At 42.6% G+C, this 12,321-nt stretch overlaps 1 protein-coding gene across 3 annotated transcripts in view; it reads left to right on the top strand.

Annotated features, from left to right (window-relative positions):
• LOC137626247 (uncharacterized) overlaps window positions 1-12,321 on the top strand; it is a 382,723-nt gene that overhangs the window by 338,975 nt on the left and 31,427 nt on the right. For all 3 annotated transcript variants that reach the window (XM_068357322.1, XM_068357330.1, XM_068357333.1), the window contains one exon: window positions 713-885. In XM_068357322.1, coding sequence (XP_068213423.1) covers window positions 713-885 — 173 coding nt within the window. The remainder of the gene's footprint in view (window positions 1-712; window positions 886-12,321) is intronic.

Below are 12,321 nucleotides of genomic sequence, written 5' to 3'. Positions count from 1 at the left end.
GTCCCTAATCCCTCTAGGGAGGGGGGATTGGGTAAGGTCTAAGTACTCTAAGACTCCTATGACTCGAAGATACTATTACTAGACCAAGTCACATTGCTAGTGCACAAACACACAGCTTGTGTAGGTCGTTAGTCGTGCAGAGCACGATGATTTTAGCCAGGTGCAGGGTTCCTGCCATTTACGATCGATCTGTTTTGTCGGGAGAGAATCTCGGGTCAGATGCCAAGAGTCAGTTGGCACGGACCTCCACCCTCCTAAGAGGTAGATCATCCCCTATAAATAGCGAGCGTTTGTATAGAGTATTTTTCCTAACGATACAAACTTGGAGCTATTTATACAGATTGGGCCACTAGCACATATCCCCCAAGAAAGTCATGCCTGCAAGCAAAGTGTGGGCTCAGCTCTGGTGTGTAAGTGAGCGTGGTAGCTGGCTACCCTCAACTCCTCCTGCTAACTAGTGGTTGGGGTAGTTATCCCTCGCTAAAAGTCTTATAGCTCGACTTTCAGCTACGCCAAAAGTAACATCCCCTGTAAATAGCTCCAGGTTTGTAATATTAGGAAAAATACTAATTACTTTCAAATGTCATATTTCTTGAAAGTGTTTATATGTAATTCTGTGATTTAAAAGGTGCAGTTTAAAATGTGCAAGAATTTTGAAGTACAATGTATTGTTTATATATTTACCAGGATTTACTTACTATGCATTTGCCAGGTTCCAGCATCATGTGTTTGACTACAATGGCCCAACTTTAGTTTTCATAACAACAGAAGATGGCAATTTGTTTTGCTTAGCTTGTGATGAACACTGGAGAGATTCCAAGCATTTTTGGGGTGGAGAACACTGCTATTGTATGCAATTGATACCTGAATACAAAATTGTTGAAAGTAAGTATAAAAAATCTTTTAAATGACATACTGTATATCAAAACCTCTGGTTACATAGTGTGTTCAAACAAATATACAAACTATTGCTGTACGAGGTCTGTAACATATTTTTGACTTTGTGAATCAGCTTCATCAAAACCCCCAAATGCTACATGTCTCCCTAGAGTGAACTTGTTCCGAAGCCCTTTAGAACATCGACAGAAGCCTCAAAAAGACAAGTCTTGAAATAATACTGTATGTATGTATCAAGGTCAAAGATACAATTTTTACCTTGTGCATGTCTTGTGCCATTTCAATTATATGTATTGACACTGTGTTTACATTTCTACGGTAATGTGCAAGTGGGCTGTTTTTGTTATAACAGAGAGGCCAGAGGAATTCAACTAGATTTATTAAACAGACAACAAGCTTATATACAAGTGCTTACTCACAAGAACATCACAAAAATTCAAATCAGCCAATGCATAAAAGAGCAAGTTCAAACAGGCTCTGTTATCAGTGCAGGAGGAGAGCAAGATATACAAAAGAAAGGAAATACCGTTACAGTTTACGAGCTTATTTGAAACACATGCGGTACAATTATCACATTGTGACAGGAAGGTTTCCTTTGCTGCTGTCAAGGATCATAGGTCTATGTTCAGCTTCATTCCTTCTGCTTACTAAATTGGATAGCTCCAGTCTTCCTCATTCCTGTTTTCCTAAAGTTAAACTAACGTGTTTAGCTTTTCAGGTCCAAATTAAAACACTTTTACCGTCCTTTGATAGTAAATGGAGTGTTGACCCAAATGGTATTTTTCCGTTTTTTATAAAGCTGATTTCTTAGTTTATGTGTTTTGTTATTTTTTATCACATTAGCAAAGAGGTTCTTTTTACATTTGTTGAAGAATTGTAAATGTTACTCCATTAGATAGATGTGTTTGTGTTAGCTCTAGTCCTGCTGATTACCATCCAATTAGCATAACTCACTGGTCCCTATTTTGCAGTTCGGCTTTAACAAAGGCCTTGAAGCATGTAATTTCCACTCTTACATTTTCAAGTGCTGTGCATAAATCCCTTGATTTTGGTTCATATGATTAACCTTAATTTTAGTGATGCCTTTGACAGATGGAAGTAGGTTGAGCTTTTCTTAGCATCATTATCAAATTTTAAGAAATACTGTAGATTGCAAGAAAGTGGTTAATGGGCGTCATAGTAATTGTAGGGATACAATATCCGGTGTTCCCCTGGGTAGTGTTCTTGCATTATATGTGGTTTGACCCTGAAAACAGGCTTGTTGCGTAAGTAGATGATGCTACTCCCTCTGCATCAATTCCATCTCCTGATTGTTGCTAAATCCCTTATTAAGGATCTACATAAATTACTGCATGGTACAAATATGGGGGTTGAAGTTGAAACCGGAACGAAACTCAATGTGATTATTAGTAGGTTAAATACAGTGTCTCCTCAACATCCATATTTTTGTATTGATAATGTTCCGTTAACTACAGTATATGTAACTCATTTCAAACTCTAAGTTTAATTTTTATTTTAAAGCTACTTTAGAGAAACCCATTTGGTCTGTCGTCTTCAATTTCACAAAAAATGGCCCATTGAGAAAGTCTTAAGATTTTTTGTTTTCAGTCTCCGTGAGGAAATGCGTCAATTAATTTCTTATACTATGTTTTGAGTATTGTTCTTGTGTGTGGTTTTCAGCTAGACACATCTTAATTTTTGGGCAAAAACTTTAGTGGTCAATTCAATTCCTTAGCCTTGATCTTGATATTAATCTCTGGTACCTTCATACAATTAGCTTTTTATACATGTTGCATAACATTTTGTATAATTCTGACCATTCTTTTACATTGATCTTCACTGACTGTACCATCCAATATATAGTACTAGGAATGCAGTTAATCCTAACAGTCATGACATCGCCATCATGAGGGTTAATACTTCACAGTATTCTAGAGGTTTTATTCCAGGGGTGACCAGATTTTGAATGATCTTTCTGATTGGGCAATTGAATTGATGGGCTTTCAGAAGTTCAAACAGTTTGTAAACACTTTACTGTTTAACAGGTTGTGATGAGTTGTCTCAGAATTTAGAAATGACTGATCTATTATATTGTTGCTGCTACTCTTTGTATATTTTGTAAAAAAAAAAAAAATCTCATGTATAGTTTATTTTTCAATTTCAATTCTGCACTGGGCTTTCCATTGTGGAACCATGGGGATTGTACCATCTTGGTTTTCCTACTAGTTTTCAGGCTTGGCTTGTAATATTGATAATGATAGTAATAGCCCGGGGATTAGAAATTCAGAGGTGTTTGTTATTGAAGAAAATTCTGCAATTTAAAGCTGTAGCTGATAGCTTAGATATAATCCTGAAATTTTTAGGGGTCCAGCATAAGAACCATTAGAGAATATAAGTTTTAAAGATTTTATCAATTTTTTTACTGTTTGTATTATCTACAGGTTTTTCCTTCTCAGGTGGTATTCTAATTGTAGTAAACACCCGAGTATCGAGCACCACTAAAGTTGCCAGATAACAGACAGTCTCTTAAATTACCATAACACCCTTTATCTTTAACACCATGCAAAAAATTCAGATGATATGCTTTATATAGTAATCGGTGTTGTCCAGGATTAACAGGGGCACTACAAGAAAGTTTACTACTTGCCCTTTGCTGATGGCCCATGTGGGAAATCCCAGTCAGACAATGGACCTCATTCATAGTGCATGTGAACTGGGGCCAATGTGTACAGCTGTACAGATTTGGACCTCTATTAATGTAATCAAGCCTCTGTGCAGTAGATACAATATTGTTCCAATAAGAGACAAGGATGACCAAAGCACCCTAAAAGTATTTACTTAAACTTCTCAAGACATATATATATATATATATATATATATATATATATATATATATATCTGGGCTCAACCTGTGCCGCCCAGTGAAATGCTCCTAAAGCACCATTTCTAAGGAATATAACTGCTATAATATTACCAGAGAAAAAATGCATAGGAATGCTAGGTTGAACTAGCTCGCTCACCTATTGGTGTCGATATAATCTGGGGCGTAATATGATCAGAGGTCTCGCACCATTTAGACATTTCCTCTTCGAAATCCCTCAATAGTGAGGTGCAGTTCAACATCCCCTGCCGCGCAGACTAGTACTACTAACTCTACCCACGCTTGCCCATCACTCCTTATTAGCACCCGCATACGCTTAGTTCTGTTGTGTTTACCTCGGTGTTTTTTGGATTTTTTCTCCCTCTACGCATCGATGGCGGAATCCCAAGTTACTCCATCGAAGTTAAGTACTTTATCCATGAGTTTTAAGCGTGAATGGGCAGTGTAGCCTTTGTTTTATTAATTCAGAAGTGATTTATAGTGGATAGCGTTCCCGTTCTATCTGTTCATGGTTCCACGGCTCCTGCCTTTTCTCGCTAGTTCGTTCGTTATTTCTTTCATCATCGTTATTCGTTCAAACTTTTTGGGAGATTTTTACCTTTACACCGATTATATGCTTTTAACTTTAGCGTATCATTATTATTATAACTATGGTATCAGTGTTACATATCATTTAAGGCTTTCAGTTATGTTGGCATGCCTGCCTTCGTGCATGTTAGTGGATAGCGTTCCCGCGGGGAACTGTTTTGCTGTTTTTTCTGGGAGCATTTCACTTTGATGTTGTAAAAGACTATTGGTTTTACTTTCGCTCCACATAGTTTTACGTTTTGGTTCGAGTGGGACTCTCGCGTAGCTCTTTATTTGTGTTACTGTTCGGTATCTACCCGCTTCAGTAGTAAGGTTGGTATCCCTGTTTTCCATCTTCCAAGATGACGTCATGCTTCCTCCCTTGCCACTCGCTCGCGTCCCTCTCTTGCCATATTTATTTTGCATGCCTAGCCTTTTTTACGTGATTACGCTTTTATTCATTATTTACTTTTAAGTATTTATAACAGTTCATATTGTTTTTATTGTCACACTCCGTTATGATCATATTCTTGGGATTTTCCATGTTGTGTTGAGGGGATCTCCAGTTGGTAGCCCTGCCTACCACCACCTGTCCACGTGATTCCCCTGTACCCCACCCCTCCCAGAGCACGTCTCTCCTCTTATTCGATGGTTGTTGGCTAAGACAATACGGGCCAAGTATGCTTGTTCCTCAGTCTTCCCTCAACATTCCGACATATTGAGGACCGAGATTATCTCACGGGGTGCTACTTAGTCTCATTCATCCCGGGTGGTTCTCGTCTCCCCCCTCCCGTCGTCTCGATTGGCCATCAGTCGGGGAGGGGGAGGGCCGGGACCGCCGGGGACTATATCACGTGCCCTATCCATGCGATTGGGCAGTCTACCTAATGCCTTCTTGGTATGGCTTTTGCTTTTAGCTTAATGGAATTAGGAATGAGACCTTATTTATATTATAGGAGTGTCCCCATCATACGGTACCTCCTGCCATTATCGTTCGTAATAGGACATATTATTAACCTACAATCATAGCATTCTACACGAATCATTACCTTCGTCCCGGTACGTCCGGTAGTCTCGTTGGTGGATCCCTTGGCTCCTCCAGCATTCTCCCACCGTACCCTCCCGTCATCAGACATTGGGACCTCCGAGCTTACAATACTGCCAGATCTGATGACACTGACACAGTTTATGATTCCTACTCTCCCTACGGGAACCCTATACTCTCACGGACGTTAATGTATAAGATCATAATAATCGGAGTTCTTTATTATATGTATTTTAAGGATGTAACTTTAAGTTTACTCTAAGTTTACTTTAAGTTTACTTTAAGTATTTCTGTTCCCAGTCCCCGGGACTGTTATTTATAACTATTCATTCCCTTATTTATACATCCTTTTCTCATCCCCGGCTCTTCCGGGTTCCTCTTGGAATAGTCTAAGGTTCTCTGCATGTTTAGTCTAAGACTATGCATTTTGCTTTAATTTCAAGGTCCGGATCCTCCAGGGTCCCTTCTAGAGATATTAAGTAGGTGTTCATAGACTATTCCTTTTTACAGGTGGTCCGCTGGCGGATGACAGCCTGCGCGGCCGTCCTTCAACAGCCCTGCGGACAGGAGGTCTGCAGATCTCACGCCGACTGTGGGATTCAGATGGATGACCTGATAGTTTGGCACCCCGACAACTGCCTTGTCTGTTACGACCTTGTCACCACCCTCTCTTCGGAATCGGTGAGTCCTCTATAGGTCGTTTTTTCTACTTGCATTCCTCTTGCTTTATATAATGAACCTTTGGTTATCATTTCTCAGCTCCGTCTCCCGGGTTTGCTAACCTTATCCCCGCTCTTTCAGAGTTCTCAAGCAGCTAAGACCACAGCAAGAGCCACCTTGAAAGTTTGGGTAGGCGGCTTCACCCGTAACGTTAGGGCCAAGAAGCCTTACGTCCTTTCTGAAGATTACTGCAACCTGATCTATCCCAACGCAAAATCTTCTGCAGCAGTGCCTAAAGAAGTGGCAGCCCCTATTATTGCCGACATTACAGCAACCCTGGACCTTGCTCTCGATCAGGATACTGACCTCGGTGACGACCCCGACCCCATTGAGGACAATGTTGCGGCTCTGAATTTGGACTTGGAACCCATGGTTTTGGACAAACCGGAGACAGGTAAGGAGGTAGGTGAGGCAGGTGGGTCCGGCGCTAAGATCCCTCTTCTTAGCCCTTCTTTTTCTTCGGCATCTAATTCTTCCTTTCTAGGTTTTGATGCGAACCGTGAATCTACCCCGAGATCACACCTGGTTCCTCCCAAGGTTAAGTCTCAGAAGAGACCCTTAGTTAGGACTCGCAAGAATCCCACACTACCCAAAACAACCAAGCCAAAGAAGGCTTCCCTCCCCAGAGCCCCAAGTGGCTTAGCTAGCACCTCCTCTACTTCTCAGGACCCGGGAGTGCAGCCAACTTCCTCAGTTGCCCCGGCCACCTTCGACCCGGTGGCTCTCACTAATATGATGTCAAGGGTTGTCTCAGAGCAGATTAGCTCAATGCTATCTGCCGTTACCAGGAGACTGGATACCTTAGAAGGAGAACTGCCTCAACAACAGCAGTTCCTCATCCCGGACGCCTCAAAACTCCCGCCTTTCACTAAAAATAACCCGTGGAAAATGGCGCTCCACTGCCCTTTCACTGACGGGATGTTGACCATTGAAGGTTTTGGAACCCGGCCCATTGAAGACTTTGAATTCTTCCCTCCCGGCCTTCAATTCCCCTTCCCCGGCTTCGCCCGGCTAACGGAAGAAGCTCTTGTCCGGCTAGATAAGGTATCTAAGGAGACCGTTATCTTCCCAAAAGAACAGGCTCAGTCTGTTTGGGTTAGAACCCTGAACGAGTGGGGTTGCACGAACACCATGCTGACTCCCCACAAGAGCACATACACTGTTTCTTGTGGACGAGCAGACCCCTACTCCTTGCGTCACCAAGATGGTGGAGTTAGCTCTTCAGGCAGTGGCTGAAGACAAACCTTTGCCCCAGCTTCGGGAGACAGACCCTACATCTCTTCTGCTCCCATCAGATAATGAATGTTGGCTTAACATTCAGTCAACATTTACCTCTGGTAAGTTATCCGCTGATTTTGCGTCGACGCAATTTAGCGAACGACTTCCAAGACTTCCCGAAACCTTAATTCGACTCGAGTTCGAGTCCCGGTCTAGGTTTAGCAGGAGCCTAAACGTCTCGACGATGGCGGAGAGGTTTTCCCTCAACTTTGATGAGGAACACGCCTTTAAGGTCATGACAAGGCCACCTTACAATCCTTGTTATCGGATTGCTATGACTTCTTGGTAGCCAGAAGACGTTGCCGTAGGCATGTTTTATCAGAGGCTACTATCCGCCTCGAGCCGAATAAGCTCATTAAAGCCTCCGCTTGGGCTCCGGACCTGTTCCCGGAGGACATGGTCAACTCGGTGTTGAGCGAAGCTGCCAGGGTGAACCAGAGCCTCAAGGTCCGTTGGGGTCTCGCTCCCAAACGGAAGTTCGAACAGTCGAACGTTCAATCCGGGGGCAGGAAAAGGCTACGTCCTTATAGCTCTGCCCAGTTCCGTCAACCTCTCCAGGTAGTCCAGCCGATCCCGGTTGCTCAGACCATCCAACCCTCCACCTCCAAGCCTCAGCCCCAAGAGGAATATGTTCTCGTCCCTAAAAGCCAAGTGGCTTCGAGTTCGTTCACCTCACCGGCTTATAACCCTGCCTATGAGTCCCAGGGTTCCTCTCAAGGATACCAGCGAGGCAGGGGCCTTGGTTCAAGAGGTTCCTTTCAGAACAGAGGCAAGGGGAGATATTTCTCGCGTGGAAAGGGATCACGCGGAGGCCGTGGCAGAAAATCCTCCACCTACTGAGAATCTTCAGGTAGGAGGGAGACTTTATGCGTTCAGGAGTCTCTGGAGGTTCAGTCCTTGGGCCTTCAGCATAATTTCCAAGGGCCTGGGGTGGAGTTAGATAGAAGGGCCTCCTCCACCGAACAAATTCCATCAACTCCCGACGCCGGATCTGTCCCTGTTTACCCAGGATCTTCTGTGCAAGAACGCGATCAAAGAAACAAAACATCTGAAGTTTCAAGGTCGCTTATTCAGCGTCCCGAAAAAAGACTCAGACAGCCGGAGAGTCATCCTCGATCTTTCCCGGCTAAACTTGTTCATTCAATGCGACAAGTTTCACATGCTTACCGTCTCGCAGGTACGGACCTTACTTCCTCGTGGGGCCGTCACCACCTCCATCGATCTTACCGATGCTTACTATCACGTTCCAATAGCGAGACATTTCCGCCCATTCCTAGGATTCAGACTAGGCAACAAGGCTTACACGTTCAAAGTGATGCCTTTCGGGCTCAACATCGCGCCCAGAATTTTCACGAAACTAGCGGAATCAGTCATTCAAGAACTTCGAACCCAAGGGGTCCAAGTCGTCGCATATCTGGACGATTGGCTAATCTGGTCAGACAATGTAGAGGATTGTCTCAAAGCAACAAACAAAGTGATCCAGTATCTTCAGTCTCTGGGATTCCAAATAAATTTCAGAAAGTCCCGCCTAACACCGGAGACCAAGTTTCAGTGGCTGGGATTACAGTGGGACCTATGCTCTCACACCCTATGTCTTCCCAGGTCCAAGAGAATAGAGATTGCGAAGAATACCAAACGCTTTCTCGGGGAAAAGATAACATCCAGAAGGAATCAAGAAAAGATCCTAGGATCCCTACAATTCGCTTCAGTGACAGACCTTCTTCTGAAAGCGAAACTGAAGGACATAAACCGGGTTTGGCGCTCCAGAGCGAACAACAAATTTCGAGACAAGAAGACCCGTCTTCCTCTCATTCTTTGGAAGAGGCTTCTCCCATGGACAACCCCCAAGAGCCTGTCGAAATCGGTTCCGCTACGGTACCCTCCTCCAAAGATAGTCATCCACACGGATGCCTCCCTATCAGGTTGGGGAGGTTATTCCCAACACAGGAAGATTCAGGGCCTTTGGTCCACAATGTTCCAACAGTTCCACATAAACGTCCTAGAAGCCATGGCGGTCTTACTAACTTTAAAACTTCTTTCCCCAGCCAAGAAGCAACACCTGAGACTAGTTCTCGACAACGAAGTTATAGTCCGTTGCCTAAACAGAGGGGGCTCCAAGTCAGGCACCATCAACCATGTGATGGTAGCAATCTTTTCCCTAGCAGCCTCAAACCAATGGCACCTATCAGCTGTCCATCTGGCTGGAGTTCGGAACGTTGTGGCAGACGCACTCTCAAGGACGACCCCGTTGGAGTCAGAATGGTCACTAGATCGAAAATCATTTCAGTGGATCCTCTCCCAGGTACCGGACCTCCAGGTAAATCTCTTCGCGACGGAGTCCAACCACAAACTAAAATGTTATGTGGCCCCCAACCTGGACCCTCGGGCTTACGCCTCAGATGCCATGTGTCAGAACTGGAACACCTGGGAAAGGATATATCTTTCCCCACCGGTGAACCTATTGATGAAGGTGCTGGACAAACTTCGAACCTTCAAAGGTCAAGTAGCCCTGGTGGCCCCCAATTGGCCCAAGAGCAATTGGTTTCCTCTTTTACTGGAGCTGAGTCTCCGCCCTCGCCAGATCCCCAACCCGACTTTGACCCAAATAGTACAAACGCGCACTGTGTTCGCTTCCTCAAACATTCGGAACGCCCTAACTTTATGGACTTCATGAAGTTTGCGGCCCACAAAGGGGCTAACATAGATCTCCAGAATACTTTATTCTTAGAATCAGATAAGAGAGACTCCACTCTTCGTCAATATGACTCAGCGGTCAAAAAACTAGCAAAGTTTTTGAAGGTTTCTAATGTTGTCTTTATGACATTAAACCTAACGGTTACCTTTTTCAGAACCTTGTTTGAGTCAGGTTTGGCAGCTAACACTATTACTACCATTAAGTCTGCCTTGAAGAAAATTTTCCTGGTCAGGTTTAATATAGATCTAACAGACTCACTGCTAGCTTCAATTCCAAAAGCTTGTGCCAGACTGAAACCATCCATTCGTCCTAACTCGGTTTCCTGGTTTCTCAATGATGTCCTCAAACTGGCGTCAGAAACCATCAACGACTCATGTGAGTATATACCTCTACTCAGAAAAACTCTATTCCTTATGAGTTTAGCACCCGGCGTTAGAATTTCGGAATTAGCGGCCTTGTCAAGAGATCCGGGCCACATTGAGTTCCTTCCATCAGGAGAAGTTCTCCTCTCCCCAGACAAAGTCTTCTTGGCCAAAAATGAAGACCCTCAGAACAGATGGTCCTCCTGGAAAATTATCCCGCTCCCTCAGGATCCTTCCCTGTGTCCTGTTACCACTAAAGTCCTTTCTATCGAGGACTTCCTATAAGACCTCAGGACCCTTGTTCGTCAGAGAGCAGGGAGGGACTATAAATTTAAAAGGGATCAGGCAACAGATTTTGTATTTTATCAAACTGGCTAATCCTGAGTCTTTCCCTCACGTCCATGACATACGGGCGGTAGCAACCTCAATAAATTTTTTCCATCACATGAACTTTGCAGATCTTCCTAAATATACCGGATGGAAATCCCCGTCAGTGTTCAGGCGGCACTATCTTAAACATCTAGAGGCCCTTCAACTCGCTACCGTAGCCGCAGGGAGCGTGGTATCCCCCAAACAAATTAATTCCTGATTAATTCCTGAATTTACTATGTCTTGCCATCTTCTTCCTCTTACTTGCCTCACTTACAGTTCCTACCTGAGTTCAGTTTGTTATGTCACACCCATGGGTGTCCCCATGTCTTAGATATTGTTTATCTCTATTATTAATTGTCATATTTACATTTTGTCCTGCGAACTGTATTTCTTTTATGTCCAGTTTTATATGATATTATCTAAGATGTTCTGACCTTAGATCATATTTTGATTTTCAAGTTTTATTTTACATTTTGCCATCCCTTCCTGGGATATTATACCCTGTCAGTTTTTGATGTTATAAAGACTATCGTCTACTACTACAACTCTTGATTAAACTACTGTTATGTTATTTTGATTTTAATTCGTTCTCTTATATTTACTGAAGTTTGGGTTCGTTTCTCTGGTACTATTTCACTGGCCGGCACAGGTTGAGCCCAGAAAAGGGATTTTGACGAAAGAAAAATCTATTTCTGGGCGAGAGACCTGTGCCGCCCAGTGAACCCACCCTATTTGTCCCCCCCTGATCAGACCCCAAACTTAGGGGTGCTATACGGAGTGCTGGGCAAGCGTGGGTAGAGTTAGTAGTACTAGTCTGCGCGTCAGGGGATGTTGAACCGCACCTCACTATTGAGGGATTTCGAAGAGGAAATGTCTAAATGGTGCGAGACCTCTGATCATATTACGCCCCAGATTATATCGACACCAATAGGTGAGCGAGCTAGTTCAACCTAGCATTCCTATGCATTTTTTCTCTGGTAATATTATAGCAGTTATATTCCTTAGAAATGGTGCTTTAGGAGCATTTCACTGGGCGGCACAGGTCTCTCGCCCAGAAATAGATTTTTCCTTTGTCAAAATCCCTTATATATACTGTGTATATATATATATATATATACAGTATGTGTGTATATATATATATATATATATAATTATATATATATATATATATATATGTATAAGTATTTATTTATATATATATATATATATATGTATATATGTATATCTATATATATATATATATGCATGTATATATATATATATATATATATGTATATAATGTATATATATATGTATATATATATATATATATATAGATTTTATACAGTATATGTGCGTGTGATATATGTGATATATATATATATATATATAATATATATATATATATATATAATATATATATATACAGTGGAACCTCTACATACGAACGTATCTACATCCGAATTTTCCAACTTCCGAAGTAAAATTCGAGCAAATTTTTGATTCTACACCCGAATTTTATTTC

Source organism: Palaemon carinicauda, chromosome 2, assembly GCF_036898095.1.
Source record: "Palaemon carinicauda isolate YSFRI2023 chromosome 2, ASM3689809v2, whole genome shotgun sequence".
Lineage (NCBI taxonomy): Eukaryota > Metazoa > Arthropoda > Malacostraca > Decapoda > Palaemonidae > Palaemon > Palaemon carinicauda.
The sequence above is the reverse complement of the archived record's forward strand: the minus strand, read 5'-3'. Positions and strand labels throughout refer to the sequence as shown.